Below are 21,727 nucleotides of genomic sequence, written 5' to 3'. Positions count from 1 at the left end.
CTGAAATCTCTGTTGCATTCTTCTAGACTGAAGAGTAAGTAAATAATAAGAAAAATTAAAACAAACTTCTTTTGTTACATTGTCTCTTGCTGAGAAAGCGTGTCCTGTCACAGTGTGGTATATATTTTCAAGAATACATTTTATTTACAATGTTTAAATGTGTTAAATACATGACAGCAAAGTAACCAAAACCAAAAGTTTGACACTCTTATATACTGCATTCTGCACAACAAATGTAATATAAATACCAACAGGTAAATAGATCAATGCATGTATCACACATACAACATTGGCACTATATACAACATACCAGCATCTTGTTTTATTTATTTACAATATTGGCAAGAGATAAGAAACATTAGCAAAAACATCTCAAATGGTGTCAGCCATTTTGGTCCAAACTTAAAAAAAGAAGAGTCCCCTCTGTATACATCTCCTCAGAGTTATGCAAGATAATGATGAATAGTATGAATGAATGAATAGTTGATACATTTTGGGCAAAGGCTGCTGTAAGCCCTTGTTAAAATTTCAACCACATTTTAGTCTATTTATTTATAAATGTTTTTTTCACATTCATTATGAAGAAAGTATTATGATGTATACTGTGAGGACTTCTTTAGGTGTTACAAGCCAGGTATAATGTATGTAGTGCTTCTGTCATCTGTGGACCAAAAACTAATTTTATTTTTGTACCCGCAGTTTAAAAAATACGGTGGTACATTATCAATATGAGGTCATTGTACCCTATATTTACCCAATATTGTCATAGACTACTTATCATTTGCCTTTAGTATCAAAATGTGTACATAAATCACGTTAGAATAGGAAAAGATAAATAACGTATTTGTGATCCGTTATGAATTCAAATAACAAACAAAACAAAATCAGCTCTCATTAAAAATAATAATATAATAATAGTAAACTAATATTAACATCAATAATATTTCTGTTTTGATTTGATTTCTTCAGAATATATTACAAACATTGGGTAAAAAAAAGAATATAAATAAATATATTTAGAAACACTTCCTAGTATGCAATGATATTTGGTACTTGATCCTTAAATATTTAAATAGCTTTTGGTGTTTTGTGCATTTTTTTGCAATGGAACCATCCGAGGTTTACCACTGTTAGATTCACCGAGGTCGAAATCTAATATTCTGAGAGTATTTGATTTTTTTTTTTACCATTACAATAAACATTTTGTGCTTAACTACCAATAGATTTTCACATATATATGTTCAGTTCAATACAAAGCATATTTTGGGTCAAATATGGAAACCCTAGTTTTACTAAAAGACAATAATAAACAGTGAAGTCATTAAGTTGACCAGTCGGTGACAGATTGTCGTCATATTTGACACCTTGCAGCCTAAATATTTGTCTAATATAACTGTCCATCTATACAGCATCAAGATCAAAATAATTTTACAACATTGTACAATCGAGGAACAGAAATACATCAGTTACATGTGTACAGTATTTTGAACATTAGAGTTCAACAATGAATTGGCAAAAAGTATGAGAAAAATATAAGGAATCAAGATGAAAATAGAGTTTGTAATAGAGTTGATCCACTTAGTCGTGTGGATACCTTTACATTCACTTTTAGGTGAGTGCCTTACTGACGGGATGATATATATTCTGGTTTGCTAACAGTCATCCTTTTCCTCCATACTCGAGCTGGAACTGTGGAGGCTGCTAGCGTTGGAGCCTTCCGGGGACATCGAGGACAGCAGGGGATCACTTGGGGACATCGGCGACAGGGTGTCCCTTACCAAATCCTTCATGTTACAGGTCCTGGAGGTTCCATAGGGACCAGAGTCCCCGCAGTCTGCAGGAATCTGGTCGAAGGTGATGGTGCCGTCGTTGAGGTCCAGCGTGGTCGGAGGGGACATGCCTGGGCCCGAGCTATGTTGGTAGAGCTCCACGGGGCAGTCGCCGAGGGTGGGCTCCTGTTTAATGGCTCGGCCGATCAAATCCGATGTGCAGACAGATGAAGAGGACACCAATGTAAGACCATGGGCACGGGCCTGGATTTCCAACTCCTAGAGGATTATAGATATAAAGAAAACATGATTTCATGAACATACTACTACAGTAGTAGATTTTCATCTGCAATGCTAGAAGCTCTGTGAGTCCTTTGAGCTAAATGCTAACGTCAGCATGCTAACATGCTCACTGAGACAATGCTCATCTTAGGCTGTATTCGAAATCGCATACTAACGTACTACTCATACTATTCAAACTAAGTATAATGTACAATTAAGTATGTAGTATGCTAGCATGTTAGTTATGTTGTGTATGCGAGAACTACCCAGATTTCTGAGTACGAGCTTACTGCACTTACTCAGCTGCCCCACCAAGCTGTAAATATGTCACTTTATTAAGTTTGAATATGCTTTCTTGAGAGAAAGTAACAGTTTAGATCCAGATAACTCCTGTTAGCAAATTTCTTTTTAGAGATGTGAAGGAGCCGCTGGCTGGCCCCTTGAAACGGGCCTTGAGAATACTTCAGTGTGAACAGTCTGCTGGTAAAATCATACCTAATCGTTCATTTAGTAGCCATTATGCAGTACATACTGATTGTATGCAGCACTTTAGAATGCGATTTTGAACAAAACTTGTGTGTGTTAGCATGCTAACATTAGCACTAAACGTGCATAGAAATATTAAATAAATTGAAATGTTGACCCGATGGTGATACTACATTATACAAAATTATAACAATGAACAGAGGAACACAACTGTGCTCAGTTTACTGTACTTTTTGCTCCACCAAAGACAAATGACCCACCTGTATACGTAGCATCAGATGGCGGTTTGCATGCTCCACCTTCCTCTGTCTGCACTCAATCTCCTTGGCTCTCTGCTGCTCCCGCTGTAGCCTCCTGATATAGTCCACTGAGGCTTTCAGAATGGTTCCCTTATTCCAGCGCATGTCTCTGGGGTATACAGGAGACAGATGTCTACATTCAGAGTCAGCTGACTGGCTGACCAAAACACCACAGGGTTCTATGAAGCCCCTCTGAGCATATGAGTCATTCAACTTTATGGACGTATGAAGAGGATGTTAAAAATAAAGCTAATGAATAGACAGATAGACGGGTAGCACATGCATCCATATGCACAAATTCATGCAAAGCATACACTCACGGATCGTTTGACTTGGGTATCAAGGTTCCCAGTTCTTTGATGCGATCGTTGATGTTGAATCTCCGTCTTCGTTCAACTAGAATTTGTCAAATAGAAGAAACAGTAAGTACGGCAGCCTCGTCTTTGAAAGTTTAATTAAAGCCCATAAAATGAATAAAGAAAACTTGGAAATACAAATAAAAAACCCACTAATATCTGCAAAAAAAGTTGGAAATAGTATTTCATAGAAAACCTCTGAAATGTCTGGTATCTCACACTATAAGTTGCCATTTTGCTGTAATTACATCACGTAACCACTGAGACAATCATTCCGATGTATTGATTGACTCACTTAAGTTGTGGTTGTCTTTTTTCTGTCTCTCCTTAGCAAGAGCACGGACTTCAGCCTCTGTGAAGCAAAGAGAAACATGAATGTTAGTGCTTTGAGAAAACGTCATTGTTTAAATTCAATGGGTAACAAGAACAAAATGAATGGAATTTCATGTTAATATCTTTATATAGTAAATATGCTTTTGTCTACTAGAACATTTGACGATATCCTGGATAATCACAGCCAATAACAAATAATTTCCATGTGAAATAAAGTTAAAATAATGTTAATTAGCAAGATAATTACAGTTGATTTGTATTTGGTTTCTGAAAATCTGATGGAAAACAGCTTTTACAGTTTACAAATCTTTTTCACTTTCTTCATTTTGCTTTGCTTACCTACTGGAAAGCCCTCTTGCCTTTGATAGTTTTCATACATGCTACAGGAATCAGACTTGTCCAGTACTTGCTTCATGCCAGGAGCTGGAGTAATTATTTGGCAAACAGTTGACTTAATAGTATATTGTGCATTTCCAAATTGCACACAATACAGACATTGGCCTACAGTCATATTTATACATCAAAAATGTGTTGATTTCCCCTTTAAACAAATAATTCACAGTATAATATCAGATCTTAGATAGGTAGAATTAACAAACTTTTCTCAGTGTGCACTTTGATCAGATTTCACTACCAGATCGAATGGGGATTTACTTGCTGAGAGTCAGATATTAGTCACGGAAAAATGTACTAAATTGATAATCAAATGACTTCACAGTCTGAATGTACAGCACTCATCGTATTGTTCACAGCTGGATTCGAGCCAAATGACATTTGAGGACGGTAAACAGAATAAACACTGACTATGTGTGTGAAAGAGATTTGTCAGTAATTTACCTGAGTATTCTCTCTTAATGTTGGGTGGACAGGAGTTGCTGATCGCGAGGCCGGGGAGTGGAAGTCCTTGGTTGCCGTACACATCGAGAAGGTTTCCAGACACAGGGAGCTACAGAGTATTAGAAACATGACATTAAAAGCAAAGCTACGCATTGTATTCAAATTAAATTCAAAGACAGATGTACTACAGAGATTTTACAGTCATATTTACAAAAAGCAGTATATTCTTTTATCTTGAACATTTACCGGGTTGTTCATTTGGAGTCCCGGGTCCATAAGCCCAAGAACCTCTTCATTGTAACTCGACTCCAAGCTAATAATATCATCAATGACATCATCCATCTGTGGGGCAAAAGAGCACATTCCGTTCAATAACCACAGTTTATTTGAGTATCTGAATGTAATGAAATCAAGCAGCGGGGGGGGGGGGGGGGGGGGGGGGCGTACCTCTTTCTCACAGTTGGAGCTGAGGGTGAGCAGGGCCATGGGACTGTTGGGGGCACTGCTGCCGTGCCCGGGCGGCATGCCGTGCTCGGGGGGCTGGCTGGGGCACTGGCTGCCGGCTTTGCCACCCAGGGTGGTGGACAGATACTGCCTCACCTGCTGCCGCTGAGACGGCTGGATGTGGTACTTGGTGGGGTTGTCCAGGTGGGACTGCACCTATACGTGAGCAGGACGGAAACATTACTCCCTGGGATTTTTCCATTCTTTTATCAAGTCTACTGTATGATTTTTATACTTAGGAAAGCAAGGATTAAGGATCGCAAACAACGGGGAATACTACTGTTTTAAATCCAAATAATAAGCTTGTCTTAGAAAGTAACCACAAGGAGTCGTGCTGTGTTGCAGTAGAACTACTAATCTAATGTATAATGCCGACCAATGAGCCCGAAAACAACATTTTAAAAGCAGGCGTTTTTTCTCCTTACATTACAATTCAGATATAGCAGTGCAGATCATTTTATCAGCATCATTCACCCTGCTACAGGCCGATTTTACATACTCGAGACAAACACTCTCCACACAGAGGACACTGTGGTCCAGTGCAGTTGTGTCACATGATCTATGACCAGTTTAAGTTTAAGCTGCACCTAAACAACTCACGCAGCAGTATAAAAACAATTTAGCATTTATTAGCTTTTCTGTTATACTGTTAAGTTTCTGTAGTGTTAACTGTTCTGTACTGTGTTCAGCAAGTGTTGATAACTATCTAGAGAGGGATAATAACACAGTCTTTAACAGCACATACTGTCAACATAAATACCATTTCAACCACAGCAGAATAATTAGATAATAGCTTCATCTTTAGATTCTTTTTATCTATTTTTTTTCTCAAAATAATAGCAAAGACAAAAAAATCAACCCCTCACCTGATAATGGCTGTATTCAAGCATTTCCAACATGTTATTTGAGTAGCAATTGATAAAATTAATCTACATACAGTAAATAATCCCTTTATCTTCTTCGCCTACACTGTGAACAGCAAGCTAGCATCTGCAAATCTGAGAGCAGTGGCGAGTCCTGCTTAATTTATCCAAAGTTTACGGCTCATTAGTTATGCAAGTTAAGGAATGGAGGAGGACACTGAGACTTATCCTCCCACTGCTATGTTGTTCCAGTTTAACTATGAATTTTGTCTTTATAGAGCCCATTTGACGTCACCACCTACGGCTCACAAAGGAGTCTTTTTACTGATTGGCCAGTAGCCTGCGACTTGAAGCTTGCTCAAGGCTAACTAACGTTTAATCTTTAGTTCTGCTCGTCTGGTATAAAACATTATTTGTTCTGAGCAGAGGGAACACAATTGACACCATTGTTTCACAACAAACTAGCCGTATTAAATCATGAATTTATTGTGAATTTTTGGGATTGGGTGTGAATTAAATTTTACCGTCACAGTTGCTATGCAGTCACATTTGCAGGGTAAAGAAGGTGAACGGCTTGATTTTCAGGCTTAACAGTAAGGTATTGTATTTAAGTATTCAGATAAGCGTTTGTCCAGCCTATCCGCTCTCACTGTACTAGAAAGCGTTGGATATCAACCCTAGTATCCCATTGGAAAACACGTTTTCAGTTATAAGGTTCTAAAAATGTTCCTGAATGATGTATCCATGCATTTCCAGGACATATTGAAATAATAAAGGGTCTAAATTAGATACGTATGTGCAGTGTCACATGTTAAGTATAAATGGTCACATGACCAGAGCTGTTTACTTCCTGGCTGCATCTAAAAGAGAGGATGGCTGCATCAACACTCCTAATCAGTAGGTTATTAAGTTATGTTAACATAAACACAAGGATTTTCGGCACACCTCATCTTTAAGGTGTCTAGTATTTATATATGCATTTGCAATTACTCAGCTTTGTTCAGTGTGGTCATAGAATGAGCAGACATGTTGACGACAACAATAGTGACGGCAGGATAACGCAGTGCATCTTGGTATATACACATATTTTCCCTCAATTCAATGCATTTAGACATGTTCAAGACAAGCTGCTAAAGTTCAAACCAAGCATCATAATCGGGGGAAAAGGTTGATGCAAATTACCGGCTGCAAATCCACAATGCACAATTATCTCTAGAATTTACAAAGAATAGTTAAAAAAGATAAAATATGGGGTGAGCGACAGTTTCCGAGAATTCCTTGTTGATGGCAGATGTCAGAGGAGATTGGCCAGGCAGCTAGCTGATAGAAGGCAACAGTGAATCAAATCGTTACAACCGAGGTATGTAGTAGAAAAATTAGACAGTAAAAGATAGGAAAAGGTCAGGATGAGAATTAGTACCTCCTAATCTGGGGCCATAGTTGAATGCCGGAATAACGATAGATCGCGCCCTTCCCTTTGGGAGTGAGTCTCCGCGCTCTAAGGAGCTCAGATATCAGGAGGGAGCTCGGAGTAGAGCTCCTTCATGTCGAAAGCAGGCGGAGGTGAATGGGGCATCTGATCAGGGTACCCCCTGGACGCCTCCCTTTATAGGTTTTCCAGGCACTTCTAACTTTTTATAGCATTTTGTGGATCAGTTGGATCAAGGCAGAACACTCAATGGTGCACTGGAAGAGGCCCAAATGTGTGGTGATTAACTTGTGAAAGAAGCCACAGTCACAGATGCATGGTGGAACTGTGGCACTGTTGTAAACAGGCTGGGATCATTACCCATCGAATCATACGGTTCCTTTTTAAAAGTCAATAAAAGCTTTTTAAAAGCTGCAAAAGGCACAATGACTAATAAATTAGTTAGTCCTGAGTAAATCATATAACGTAACACTGTATTCATTATATCTTCTTATTGCAGGTGGATTTAGGTCATATTTTTGTCATTTGTGAAGGCACAACATTTTTGTATTGTTTGCCGTTTGTTATACATACTGTATTGTATTGTATACGTATTGATTTATCCTTTCCCAACACTGGCTTGGAACAGGTCCTTGATGGCTTGTATCTGCTGCTCATGTCGAGTAATCCTTTTTTTGAGAATACCCCAGATGACACAAACTGTTGTTGTACATATTGTGTTGTGGTACATTCACACTCAATGCATGTGATTGAGGCAATAAATTTGTGCTGAATACAGCTAGTGGCAAGTGGGGTCAACCACAAACATATCTTTCATATTCTATTGATTGAGGCTGCGATAATAAAGTTCACCAAATTTCAACTCCAGACCATACGAAGATGCAAATTTTGCGCACGTGCAACCGTGTCCTTAATGTGGGCAAACGTTAGCAAGTATTCTACAGCTTTCTTACTTCCTAGAAATTTTAAATGTTTCTATTTATCACATGAAATGGGGGGAAAGAAATCACGTTTAGGAGTAATATGGGAGCAAAAGGGGGGTTAATCAAGCATGAACTAAACCAATTATACAATTTCCATTTTGGACATTCAGTTGGTAGTCCTCTCCAGAACCATGGGTCAATGTCTTGGTCAAAGACACACAATCGGCAATAACGTCTGCTATTGAAACATGTGAACTTTTGATTCAAGTTTTGGGCTCTTAAATAAAAAAAGTCTCAAATTATTTTTCTGTCGGCTACAAGTTGCATTTAAGGGTAAAAAGAGACAATGGCCATTTAGAAATCGTCCCCGTAATCTGTGTTTATTGAAAATATTATGTGGATTTTATTCATAATGACTGATTTGTTGTGTCATAGCTGCATTGGATTACTTGTTTGTACGCTTTTGTGCCACCAAAACAAATATTTGTAGCTTTTTAGGCTAACACTAACACTCCAGAGAGGAATAACATCGACGTCACGCCAAATTACTTTACAATTTTAACAACGATTTAACTGTTGAGTCTAATGCCACAGTGCTGCGTATTAATAATGCACTGAACTACTTCAAATGTTTTGCTCCTAGGGAAGCATCATTTATTTACACCACCCCCTGAGGCAACTTTGTGATACTGAGCTATATAAATAAAAATTGGCTTGACTTCAATTTACATTTTGTCACCACTGATGATGATGAGAGTATGCTGCAAGCAAAGCAAACACAGTAGAAAATGTTTTTGCACTGACTTGAAAGCTTATCTAATCATGAAGTTGAATAGTTACCGATACCTAGATTCAAACGGTCCGCCAAGGAATTAAGCTGCTTCACCAGCCGAGCAGCTAATTCATGCAAACGCCTGCGTCTGCATCTCGTGTTACGCTGCTTGAGCACAGAGCAAACTCACTCGGAGCTGGAGAGGTGAACACAAACACATGTGCCCTCTGGCTGGACAGAGCCCTGTATGATAAAAAAAAAACAGAGAAAGCGCTCTTTGTAAACACATAGTAGAGCTTTTCTTTGTCTCCCCTCCGCAGTGTGGCCTTTTCCTTTAGAAAAAACCTTTGGGTTGAGAAGGAACTATCAACAAGGGATGTATTTCATTTCACCCTACAGCAAGCCGAGCTCTCACGTTATTCATTGTGAGACAGAGGTTTATTACCTTCTCAAGGAGAGCACGTGGGCCCATGTTTTAGACGCCTTGAGGACCAGTAACATTTGTAGAGATAGTCGTCACTCGTTGACCACTGAAGAATCAGATCCATTCATATCTCATAGCTCTACTCTGTTTCTTACGTCTTTGGTAACCAGCTACACTTGGGGGCATTTCTGTGAAAGCAGGATGCTACAAATTGAGTGTGTACTAAAAGCTAAATCTTTGCTTTTAAGTCACAAAAAAGTGCAATGCAAATCAGTAAAACGTATATAACACACAATAAATAATATGTGACGGAGAACCATAAACCAGGGGCCGCATTACAGTAAAATATCCTGACTGCTTGTCCTACGGAAGCGATTCCTTAACTCATGACTGTGTTATCCAATCTCAGACCTCCGAGTTTAACTTTAGCATTTCTATAACTATAACGATAATAACTATAACTGCAAATTTGATTCTTCAATCGGCACTGTAATAATGATAATGATAAACTTTACTCATACAGCACTTTTCATACAGGAGTAGTTCAAAGTGCTCAATAAACAAATTGAGGAAACAAGAGAATGAATAAACACAGATTAAAACATGCAAATACCGCAAGATGAAACCAAGCACCAAAACAAAGGAAGGCGTCAGAATAAAAAAAACGTGTAAAAGACTAAAACTAAGGAAGAGTGATTGTTCAAGGCAATGCTGAATAAATAAGTTTTCAGTTGTGGTTTTTAAAATGCTTGCATCTGTTATAGCCTTGGGTAGGGAATTCCATCGTTTTGGTGCATAGTAAAAAAGGATGAGCTGCCAATTTTCTTATTTCTGTTTCTTAAAAACAGCAGACTAATGAATTAGTCATGTAGGCCGCTCCAAAACCATTAAGAGCCTTAACAAGTAAAATAACTTTAAAATCAGTCCTAAAAGATGCAGTGGGCCAGTGCAGCTTTACTAAAACTGGGGTGATATACTCTCTCTTTCTTCTTCTAGTTAAGATTTACGAATTAATTGTTATTCATTTTATTAATTCATTTTATTAATTTGTAACACCGGTGAAGAGAGCATCAGAGTAATCTAATCTGCTTGAAATTAAGGCGTGAACATGTTTTTCGGCATCTTGTTAGGGAAGGTCATACTTAGTAGTCCATGTTTTGCTAAAAGCTCTACACTCTTTTTTTTAAACATAGGCTGACATTTTTAAGGGGTTAAAACGTACGTAAATTGAGAAAAAAAACAGCAACAATCGCCTTCAAAATAAAAGCAATGCAGCTGTATTCCGTGCATGATGTACACTTATTTACGTTTTATTCCTAATTTCCCATTGACGTCCCACGGGCCGGTCAGCGACAGCCAAAGGGCCGGGTATGGCCCGGGGGCCGTATAATGCCTAGGTCTGGTTTAGGTTTAGGGAAGCTGATCAATAAAAAGATCAGCTTTTGTAGCCAAAAACCTCAATTAAGTTCCTCTAATGTGAGTAGAGGGTCGAATGGGCCCTGGCAATTATTTATGAACAAATTAAAACAACCCGGTAGAAAACCTTTTATCAGTGTCATTGAGTAAATACTTGCCTTGGCCTACGAAGACAACGTAACTAACATACAGTACTTATTTAACTCAAACCACGATCTATTCCTTAACATAACCAAGTAGTTTCGGTTGATTTGGGAGTCTGTTCTCTCAAGTTTCCTCAACATGTTGCTCACCAACAGTATTTCAAGCAAGCTGCAACAGTACACACCCACAACCAGATGTCAGTGTCATTAGATTCAGGTTGAAGGCTGCGTGAGGAAAAAAATGTCAACAACATTTTTTCATTTTTCTTTGAACTAGGTTTTTTTGAATCCCACATGGAGTTGTTTCAGATCAGAGTAAATCCAACCATGTCAGCCTCATTAGTTTTATGAGGTCAGTATTCATCTCAGAAGTGACAATAAGCCTCATTCATAAATGTTTATCTCATTATAGTTCGAATGAGTTTCTCTGTAACAATTATTCACTTTTGTGGCAGATTTTATGCATATTCTTGATTTTCTTTTTAATAACCTCACTTGGGAAATTATAAAAGCCCACACATTGAAAAGGTCACACCCTTGCTCTGGTTTTGTAGAGAGGCCCTGAGTACAAACAACTGCGTCAGATAGCAAAGCAGTTTTATTCAATGTGGTTTTATCTCAACTACCTAGTTCACTTGTCCGTTGGCAAGTTTTCAAGCTTTTTGCTGCTGCTCCTTTAACTGCCTTTAATCCACTTTATAACACAGAGGAGCTGGACTCCCTTTTTAATCACACCAGTCAGAATGTCTTGGATCTGAACAACCTGGCTTAATGAAACCACCCAGGAATTAAAGACAGAAATTAGGAAAACATAATGAAAATGGGCAAAAAGCAGGTTTACATGCTTTGAAAACTGCAATGAAGATTTATCAAACAGCAGGTAAAAAACGTCCTTCATCTCAAACTTCATTTTAGAAAACCACTCTAACCCCAGAATTGTATTTACAGTAATTGAATTGCTACCAACTCCCCCTGACATTTTACAATTATTAAAAGCTCTTTAGCAACTTTTAAACATGCTGTGGTCCAAATTCTTTCTATGAAACCTAATCTTAACCCCTCTGTTCATAGCAAAAATAGGATAATCTCATAATTTACATTTTTAACAAAACTTTTAGAAGATTGGTTTCAACCCCATTTTCAGTTTCTGTGTGTCATAATAACATCTTTGAGAAGTTTCAGTCAGGTTTTAGAGCTTGACATATCACACAAACCGCCCTCCTCAAGGTAACTAATGACCTTTTAGCAGCCGACAGGAAGAGGTTTCTTTTTTAAATTATTTTAAACATAAGTGCTGCTTTGACACAGTAAATTATGCCATTTTAAACAAATGTATTAAAAGCTTGGTTGGCATCAAGGACGATGCACTTACTTGGTTTTATTCTCTACCTTTTAGAAAGAACCCACGTGGTCACCATAGGTAACTCATCCTCTACAACTCGCATTACCAATGGTGTACCACAACATTCAATTTTAGGTCCAACTTGGTCAAATCATCTAACGTCGCACCGTATCTTTTCATTGCCACGCAGACAACACACAGATATATCTTCCCTTGAGACATGATGACCCAAGAAGCTTAGCTGCTCTTTTAGGCCGTCTTTGTGAAATCAACCGTTGAATGATACAAGATTTTCTTCAACTCAATAACTCTAAATCAGAAATCATATTGTTCAGTCCCCCAAATCCTCTCAGTCTCATTGAAAATGGCCTTGGTCCCTTAACACAAAGCCAAGAGCCACCACATTTAAGCTTCAAACAACAATTCAAAAAACCTGTCCAATCCCTTTAAATAAGAACTATCTCCAAAATCAAACCAATGCTTTCACGTTCTGACCAAGTCATTCATGCTTTAATCTTCTTTTGACTTGACTATTGCATCAACCACTGATTCTTGGATAATATAAGCCTTTAACTAGTTCACAATGCTGCTGCTGGGCTGCTGTAATCTGGATCAGTGATCTCTTTCAAAAGAAAAAAAACTAATTTTATAGACGTGCGTTTTTTTGTCTTTTTTTATTGCATTTAGATTTGTAGGATAATAGACACCAAAATACTTCTCTTTCTCCCCATCAGTTGGTTAAAAAATGGCACTGTCCCAGTTTGCGCTAAGGGGATTCAGACTGGCTAAAAGTGAGTGCAAGTAGCTTTGAACATCCCTGTTGCCGGATTTTACAAGTCTGCGCCAGTCAGCTTTCAAAGATAGCGCTCAAATCTGTTTAGTGCTCTCTCAATTTTTTGTTGTCAATATACTTCCATACAGATATCCCTAAAATCAGAGGCTGATAAGGCAAACTTTTGGGGACCTTACTGGCCTTATCAGTCTGGCCAGCCGGGCTAAATGTGCTTGGTTGGGGTGGAGGCAGACGATGTAGCAGTGACCGGTAGGGGGGGGGGGGGGGAGAATTTAATAACAGTGTTCCCTAGCGCTTCCATTTTACAAGTGGATCCCAAAAGGGGTGAGGCAAGGGAGAGTGAAGGAATTAGGAGACTGATCTATGAGCTGGTTGTCAACATGTAACATCGAGGCTGTGATGATAGGAGGGATATTTAGTTGAACAACTACTGGATGAGCTGAGTTCTGCCATCGCCTGTAGATTCTGCTCTCTTGCCTGATGCCCTTAGTAACAACTCGGTGGAGCAAATGGCAGCTACAGCAGAGGCATGCCACCCAATCAAGAAGAGGAGCCTGGAACAAAGAGATGTCTTCTCTGCTTCTTACCCTGCGGCTACAGTATGTTTAACATCCGACTCCAACAATGAGGCGCATTGTCCAGTCTGTGTGGGATTAGGAACACGAACTTGCTAACGTGACAAACAATGGAGCTTAATTTAGCAGCAAAATAAACGCACGGAACCTTGTTATGGTGCCCGATGAGGGGCTATGCAATGGACTAAGCTTGCTCTAACAGTGTGAAACTGTAGAGATACTAATGTGTGTTCACGTCAAACAGCGAGGACATATATCACCCAGTGCAGCACTACCATGTTCTAAAGATGAAGTGCAGCGTTACAAAATAAAATACAATTGTTTCATTAACCTCTTAAGAGGCAAACTGCTAAAAAAATTCTTGCGGTGGATTTTAAACCTTTCTGAAAACCTTATCTTGAAGAATCTACTGGCTACTAGACAAGAGCTCTAGGTATAGTCTGATGAGTTTATGAAACAAAAGGCTCTCTTAGGCAAGTTTGAGACCTCAGAATGTAGTACCGAAAATCAAAGAGCACGAAGACGTAGCCTTATTCAGCTCAATGTGCCTGGAGTTTGAGGAAAAGGTCAGTGTAAGCCACGAACGACTGCACGTGGAGATGAATCTGGTGATTTTTTAAAAGTCAGGGCTGTTCTGTGCCATGAAATAACTGTCTTTGATTCATTTCTTTTCAAAAAAATAAAATTAAGGAGGAAAATTTGGCGGATAGATCAATTCTATGCTCCATGCTTTTAGGAGTCAGAAGACTAATACTGTGTACACACAGTAAGCAGAACCGCAAATATAGAAACAAGACAGTAGCTTACTCCGTATCTCAGGAGATTACATATGCAGCCCTGCAATCACTTCCTGTCATCTGTTGTATGATATCAGGGACAACAGGTTCCCCAACACTCTTAGCACTGTTGTGTGAACTGTTTGTGCTGTGAGCAGCCAGCTAAGCCATGTTGACAATGAACAAATGTATCACCTTTAACTACTGTACATACTGCCAGTGTTACAAAAGTACGCACAAGGACCGTAAAGGACATCATTGAAGTTCCAGTTGATATACTGCACAACAGCTTTTGCCTGTTTAGGTCTGATTGAAGATTTCTTTTACTGCCCCATTCACTGCTGAAGACATTACCTCTAGTGAAGCTCTAACAGTCATAACAGCTTTGATAAAATCAAGAACGCACAAATGTAGGCACAACTCAATTCTGAGGAGAACAGTTACAGCCCGCAGGCAAGAACACTTAGCTGTGGTGATGAAACTTAAAGCTCAAAGAAGGTCCCAGTGCATAAAGTGCGATCTCAAGCCAATAGTTAAATGTTAGAGGGTAGTCCTCGTTCAAATTAGCTACCGTATGTAGAAAGCCCACTTTGATGTAGTTACATTTCTGAATCACACCGTCTCTTCATATTTGAGTGAATTTAACATCTTTAAAGGCCTTGTTTCACTATTTAACTATATGTGTAAAGTAGCACCTGTTGACGCTCAAGAGAGCCTGGATTAAAGCAGGACCTTGTCTCTCCTCCTCTTGAATACCATGACGGCAATGTGAAGAAGCCGGACCGAGGTCTGTTAGCGAGAGAGAGAGGCAAGTGTGCCTTGCGTACTTGAACACAAGAAGAGAACACTCAGCTGACCTGGTAAATGCCTCATTGTTTAGTTTTACAATGTCAAACATATCCGATTCGTCTTGGGAGGCTTGTTTGAAGCTCGGACGCGTTTTGAACGGCAGTTGAAGACTTTGAAAACAGAAAGAGAGCACATTGTCCTTCCTATGAGTTACTGTATCTCTATTAATGTTTCTACATAGGCCTGTTTGTTATTGGACAATGTTTGAGGAAGCATGTGTCCCGTAGAAGAACTCATCAGCTCTTTAAACGTCTAAATTGATATGGTGAACTTTTAGAGTTGAACCGTTGCTTATTTCCATCATTCATTTGGAGTTGTGTTTCTGGCTACGTCATGATGTCCAATATTCACACACTTTTTAGCTCGGTTTTTGGTCTCAACTCCTGAGGGAAATATGCTCAACTATGTTCACCAGCTAGTCTTTAAACGTGTCTGTCTGCCGTTTGCTGCTGAGCAGGTCAGACTGGTCTCATCCAGCATTCGTAACTAGTTTTCCTAGTTTCCTGTAAAGTTTATTTTAAAAAGAGCGTACTAACGAACAGATTTTAAACACGTGTTGCAGGCTTTCGTAGGAAAACGCCCGGAAAATGAGTACATCTTGGTAGGATATCATACGAACCATGTGAGGATACATTAAGCTGGTAGTGTACAGTGGGTTTATAGAGCTTTTTCTCTGAAAACTATGAGAGCGGTGAGAGTGAACCAAAACGTTAAAGTTATGGGTCAGACAGCTAAACAATGAGCTTAAAAGTAACTACAGATCTCCATAAAGCCGATGGGAGCTGCACATTCAGATGATAACTCTCTGTAGATTAATCACTACCAGAAATACCTTTCACGTTGTCATTTGATATATTGTTTTTGTAAAAATAGCGATAATAACCGCTTTAAATCAATACATTATTCTGTAAAAATGTGGCAAAACATATTCGGAACTTGGCTACTGTGGCTTTAGATTATCTTGCACTACAAGAGACTACTTTTCTTAAATGATCCCAGGACTCCAACGATCACTTGTTGCTGACTTATGAGTTGAGTGTGTGGTAAAGCCTTTGTCTTGATCCCTGAACTAGTTTTTTTTTCACTTCATTCTCACTGGGGTCAGAGGTAACCTGGCTAATTAAGGGTCCCCCTCCCCTTTTGGACAACCCCATCTGAGCTTTATGTTTTCACTTTCATGGTCCAGCAGCTCTGCCTGGTACTTCTAAGCTAATTTTGCCTTGCCTGCACAGCTTTGGGGGGGTCTTTGATAATCCACAGACAGGTCAGGTTCAAACTGTCAAGACGTATTTGCCCAGGAAACTAGGATCGCTGTCTGGACTCACCATCAAAACAATACAGTATGAGAGAATTGTTCTCACAAATACTTTTCTTTATCAAGCACACCCATCTTTTTAAGAACAACTTGCTGAACAGAAAATATTGCCATGCACATAAAAAAAACAAACAGCAAAATGTACAACAGTGAAATGTTAAATGAAAACAACAAAGCAACTTCCTGGTTCTGCACATAGACACAAGTCCACGTGAAAATAGTAAGACATGGCAAGTGATACTGGCAGGATGTGATTTTCATGCTGAAATAAAGGATTAACAATAAACACACTGATAAATAAAAGATTAAAATGGTACTACAGACAAGTCAACAAGTGGTGACCTTAAAAGAACTGCTCCATCAAACAACTGCAGCAACGTCACACTTGTCTTACAGAATGTATTGGACTTCATGGTATTACATGCATATCTGTGATAATTGGCAGAAATACTAGAAGTCGCCGCCCTCGTAAACACAGGAAATCTGTAAACCCAATGCAGACCACTGATATATCTCACAGACACTTTTGACAAACTTAAACACTTAATTATCTAATAGTGCTATCTTAGAGTTTTTATTTGCAGGATAAGGGCAGCGTTCTACCGCTTCCAGAACACATTTTCTCATCTTATATTCTCACGTTTTCAGGGATCCCTTTGGTCATACCAGGAATGAAAATATGTCAGTGTAGTGGAGCAAATAGGATTAAATGTGTTGTATGCCAAATGTCTGGAAACAGGAATTCTGTCAAGAGATAATCCCCCATATGGATTTAACACAGTCCACTCTCAGAGAACTGTATTTGTGTCTCAGGAGCTGACGCAGACGGAGGAATTTCTGAAGCTAAAGTCCATAATCATGTTGAATTTGTGATTTAAAGATATTGGAAATGCAGAATCCAGTTTAGAATAGGTGGAATCAAGGCTCCACAGGAGAGCATCCACCACCACGTCTCATACAGAATATTGTCGCCCTTCACATCTCGGCTGCCGCTCCTACAGGTTTACCAGTGTGTTGGCGGGCTTACCTTCAGAACTTCCATGAGCCGGCCGCAGGGACGTGTGACATGGACACTGGAGGTGTTTTGGGTGTCGTGGTACGAAAGGTCCCAGGTCCTCCTCTCCCGGTCCTTCCTGCGCTCTTGACCCTGGCGATGGGCAAACGGCGGCTGGTCTCGAACCCGGACCTGATGTGACGTCAGGGCCGGTAGAGGGTGGGAACTCTGGAGGCTCTTGCAGAGGCCATGAAGGTCCGGGGGAGCGCTGAGGAGCCTAGCCCACCCAAGGGCAAAGAGAGAGAGGGAGGAGTTAAACAGACCAGGCGAAATAACACGCTGGTGTGTACACCGTGCAAGGCAATTTGGGATTTTTCTGAGCCATGCTGAGTCAGTGAGCTATGTGAGGTATTCAGAGATTCTTCTACTGAGAATACGTTGTTGTTCTTTGAATGAGGGTGGGAGATGCATTTATGTTTTAGGGAGGTTGTGCAATATGAAAGACGGGTGCTAGACATCACCACCATGGTGTCTAGTACACTTAGTGGTATGACCTGCCCTGATTGAGTTATTAAAGTAGAACATCAGACCTGTATTTATAGTGCATGTCTTGTTCAAGGTGCATTAACTTGCGGGCAGCAGGAGCAAACATCTTTAAAGTTGATATGACAAACACATATACAGGTGTATATAGGCGTGCTACTGTATATTGCCATCCTAATATGATCTTTTATATCGGCATTTCCACCGTGTGCAATCAAAAATGTACTCTCACAGTGTGTGAATTGGTTAGGTTACAATGAGTCTATGTAAGCGCTGACAGCAGGTATAATATTATCATTTTTATTGTGGCGAAAATTTGGTAGTGACATCGGACAATTGGGACTTTTACTGATATTTGTCGGGACACCTAGCTTGGACAATCCTGGTCAGTCAAATATTGATTGGAGCAGCTTTAAGTCGCAATTATGTGTCTTTCTGTTTACCCCTATTTTGTTAGGGAAGAAAGGCAAATCCCCAGCTGAACTTGATGTAAGACATTACATCAATCGTTAATTCTGTTAATTAGCCCACCATCAGTGGCCATATCTGTTTGGTAAGATTAGGCCTACATTTGGTTTCTCCTCCATGCTCTGCAAGAGTTTGCTTTAGGGGTAAGCTGGTATGATTATGTGCCACTAGACTTCCAATAACTGGTTCTGTTGTGAGGTCTGAGGCAGTACCTGTGCCCCTTGGCAAACACAATGCAGCTAATAACTTCGCAGCTTTACTCATGCGCATTAATACGCTGAGTTCATCCTTTCAAATTTGCAGCATATTGGAGCGGACAGAGCCTGCACATCCCAAACCGAAAATGCGTCTGGCAGTGCACACGCTGTCGGGATGAGGCATTCCCCGGGAAAATGATCCTTTTGATAAAACCACTTCAAATCCTCTCAGCCTGTGCAGCTGTGCGATAATCGCACTAATTAGGCTGGCATGTCAAATCTAGCCCTGGTCTGTAGCTATCGCTTCAGCATCGCCAAATGCAACGCAATGATCTTTTTTCTTTTACCTAATATCTCAATTAGTTCACAGAAATCTGCACCTGTTTCTTAAAAAGATTATTGTTCATGACTTAGGCCACTTAACCTACTTAAAGCCTATAAAAGCCCAGACTGAGACAAAGGTGTGATTCATATAGTCAGAGTAACCTGAGTAGTAGTTTCATGCACTTACTATTGATTATTTGCTCCAAAGTGCTTGTAAAGAAACATATAAAGACTTTATTAGAGAGTTTTAGAGGAGCTGGTTGTTTTTTGTTGTTGTTTTTTTGAATCTTCGGACAGATCCAAGCTAGCTGTCTTCCCCTGGTTTATGCCGGCTGTAGCTTTATATTTAATGGAGAGAAAGTAGAAAGGTATCAATCTTCCCATCCAACTCTCAGCAAGAAAGCAAAGAAGGGTGCGTTCCAATCAAGTTTGTCTTGCACCTGTTGGGGCTGCACGCTTAAACGAACCTGTCTTCAACGTTTAAGCGGCCAAAATAAGTTAGAATACATGCGTGTGTTGACAGGATGGTGACCTAACATGACCCTTATCCCTGGAAACCTAAAGATGTTAATAAACACGCAGTGTCGACTATTTTCATTTATATTCATCAATAATATTCATTGAAAGTGAATATATATATATATATATATATGGAGACACAAGTCTCAGCAAAACTGGCCCCAAAAAAAAAGAAGAAGAGAAGAAATAGGTAATGTTCTGCTCATATCCAATGTGGTTAAACCTTGTTCCTCACTTCTGCAGGAAATATATTAGGCACTCAAGACTAAGTATCGACAACATCCAAACCACACATGGGCAACATCTCAATTTGGCCTCAAAGGAATATCAGAAACGTGCTCTACTCTACTCCACTACTCTCGCAAACCTTCCACGCTCTGTGTTTGTTGTTGATGTTGCTACGACTGAATTAGAACTGGAGCTGAGAGGACGCTCGCTTTGCTTGGCTCCACCCGTGTGTGCGTGGCAACTAACTTTTCCTGTGATGAACTACGAAAAGTCACGCCACAGATCATCTGTCGTCTGTGCTGAGTATTTCAACATCGGACATGACGCCAGAGTTTGATGGTCCTGCGAAGAGGGTTGACTGTATCTATTGTTCCCATCAGGCTAAATTACACGGCTATGGAAAAGCTTTCCATGACTAATGGTGTAATTCATCAATATCTCACAGTAATAATTCATTCTCACAGGTTAGTTACACAGTTACAGGAATTAATCAACGAGAAACGGAATTTATGTATTAATTCGGACAAAGTAATTGTTAATTGTCATTTAGTTATGCATGTCTGTCCTACAATGGTATTAAAGTTTGAGTGAAGTATAAACTGTCACATAGTTACCCAAGTAATAACAGAACATAAAACGATTGTAGTGAAAATAATGAATGGATATATTTATGAATATGACATTGTATTTGTTCGTAATTAGTGTCTTATTTTTTTTTTGTCATGCGGTGATGCAGCTCTGTACTCTAAAGGTCAATATTACATCATTGTAAAGCCTTGTGTCCATGTTTATAACATAATGCGATGTGTTTCATTGATGAACTGTGCAGTGGCCCCAGACAATTGGCAAGATGCAAAGGCCAATTCCAAAGTTGATGCTGTATTTAAGTGGATTGTTTTATGTAAGTCATATTTCCATTGTAACCTCAGAGTACTCATACAGTTGTAAATAAAAAAAAATAAAAGTCAACATTTCTATGCCATGATATTGTCCAATGTGTGGCCCTTTGCTTACTTTACGTAAATCAGCATGGCCCTCTGTAAAAAACAAATATTTAGCCCTCTGCCGATTTAAACCAAATATTTTAGGGTTTCACCAATTAGCAGACTCGTAGGTGCACATACGCATAACTCAGTAAGTAGACTATACTGTTGACTGCTCACTGCACATTGTTTCCCTGAACAAGCAGGGTTTGACACGCTTTGATCCTCTAACGGTGTCAATCCTGTCATAGCATGTTGAAAGGTTGCGCTTTGAGTAAAGACATTGTGACTACAGCAAAATCAGTCCCACTGACTTCTGTTTGGGAAATTAAGATGGTTATCTCCAAGCATCTATTCATTGTGTTGAAGGCACAGAAAGCCTGATTATCCACAGTCAGCATTTAAAAGAGGCCGTAGAAAATTATTAGCGCGCATGTGTGGCTCAGACACACTGCTCATGTGTTGCCAATTGTTAGGGTGTGGGAATGTTACAAGCTCAAGCACAACACACTCGTCCAGTTCATTTATAATGAACCGAAGAGGCACGACTGCTCAAAACAAAAAATAAAAACGTGGAACAGAATCTGCAGAGGATGAAGGTGGTTTTCTTACCTTTGTATTTTCATGTAGGTCAGTGATTCAAAGGTCCCCGCTTCACGATTGCTGCAGTTTGAGGAATTAGGTCCTTTTAAAGCGCTCTAGGATGTCAGGACTTCCTGCTGTGACACAATAATGTCTCACTTGCAAGTTGACACAATGACGAGTCCCAGATGTCTTGGCTTTTGTGGTTTAATTGGAGATATGGGTTTAGGGAAGGAGGACGAGCAGTTCTGTCGTTCTGCAACTGGAACCGTTATTTAGCACACTATCTCCATTCATTGCTGCTGGTGAACTGAGCCAATTGAGCCATGGATTATAGAATATTTTAGCTAAAAGTCTAAAAACTCTCTCAATGTCTGCAGGACCATGGCTGTATCAGGGTCAT

The 21,727-nt window shown here is 39.6% G+C and overlaps 1 protein-coding gene across 3 annotated transcripts; it reads right to left on the bottom strand.

Annotated features, from left to right (window-relative positions):
- Positions 1–1,020: 1,020 nt before the first annotated feature.
- Positions 1,021–21,404, bottom strand: mitfa (melanocyte inducing transcription factor a). 3 transcript variants are annotated; one of them, XM_031853083.1, is made up of 10 exons: positions 21,355–21,404; positions 17,514–17,757; positions 4,810–5,022; positions 4,609–4,704; positions 4,363–4,471; positions 3,865–3,948; positions 3,488–3,544; positions 3,157–3,232; positions 2,798–2,945; positions 1,021–2,048 (listed from the first exon to the last, which is right to left on the bottom strand). In XM_031853083.1, exons 1-10 carry the CDS (start codon positions 21,366–21,368, stop codon positions 1,653–1,655), a joined length of 1,437 nt encoding a protein of 478 aa, XP_031708943.1. In that variant the 5' UTR covers positions 21,369–21,404; the 3' UTR covers positions 1,021–1,652. The 3 variants fall into 3 exon arrangements, with proteins under 3 accessions (XP_031708943.1, XP_031708959.1, XP_031708950.1); XM_031853099.1 differs by lacking the exons at positions 17,514–17,757; positions 21,355–21,404 and adding an exon at positions 5,733–5,792; XM_031853090.1 differs by lacking the exons at positions 17,514–17,757; positions 21,355–21,404 and adding an exon at positions 5,733–5,792 and having other exon boundaries at positions 4,609–5,022.
- Between the last annotated feature and the right edge of the window lie 323 nt (positions 21,405–21,727).

Source organism: Anarrhichthys ocellatus, unplaced genomic scaffold (assembly GCF_004355925.1).
Source record: "Anarrhichthys ocellatus isolate YVR2014 unplaced genomic scaffold, GSC_Weel_1.0 scaffold1, whole genome shotgun sequence".
Classification (NCBI taxonomy): domain Eukaryota; kingdom Metazoa; phylum Chordata; class Actinopteri; order Perciformes; family Anarhichadidae; genus Anarrhichthys; species Anarrhichthys ocellatus.
This window is presented reverse-complemented; position numbering and strand designations above follow the sequence as displayed.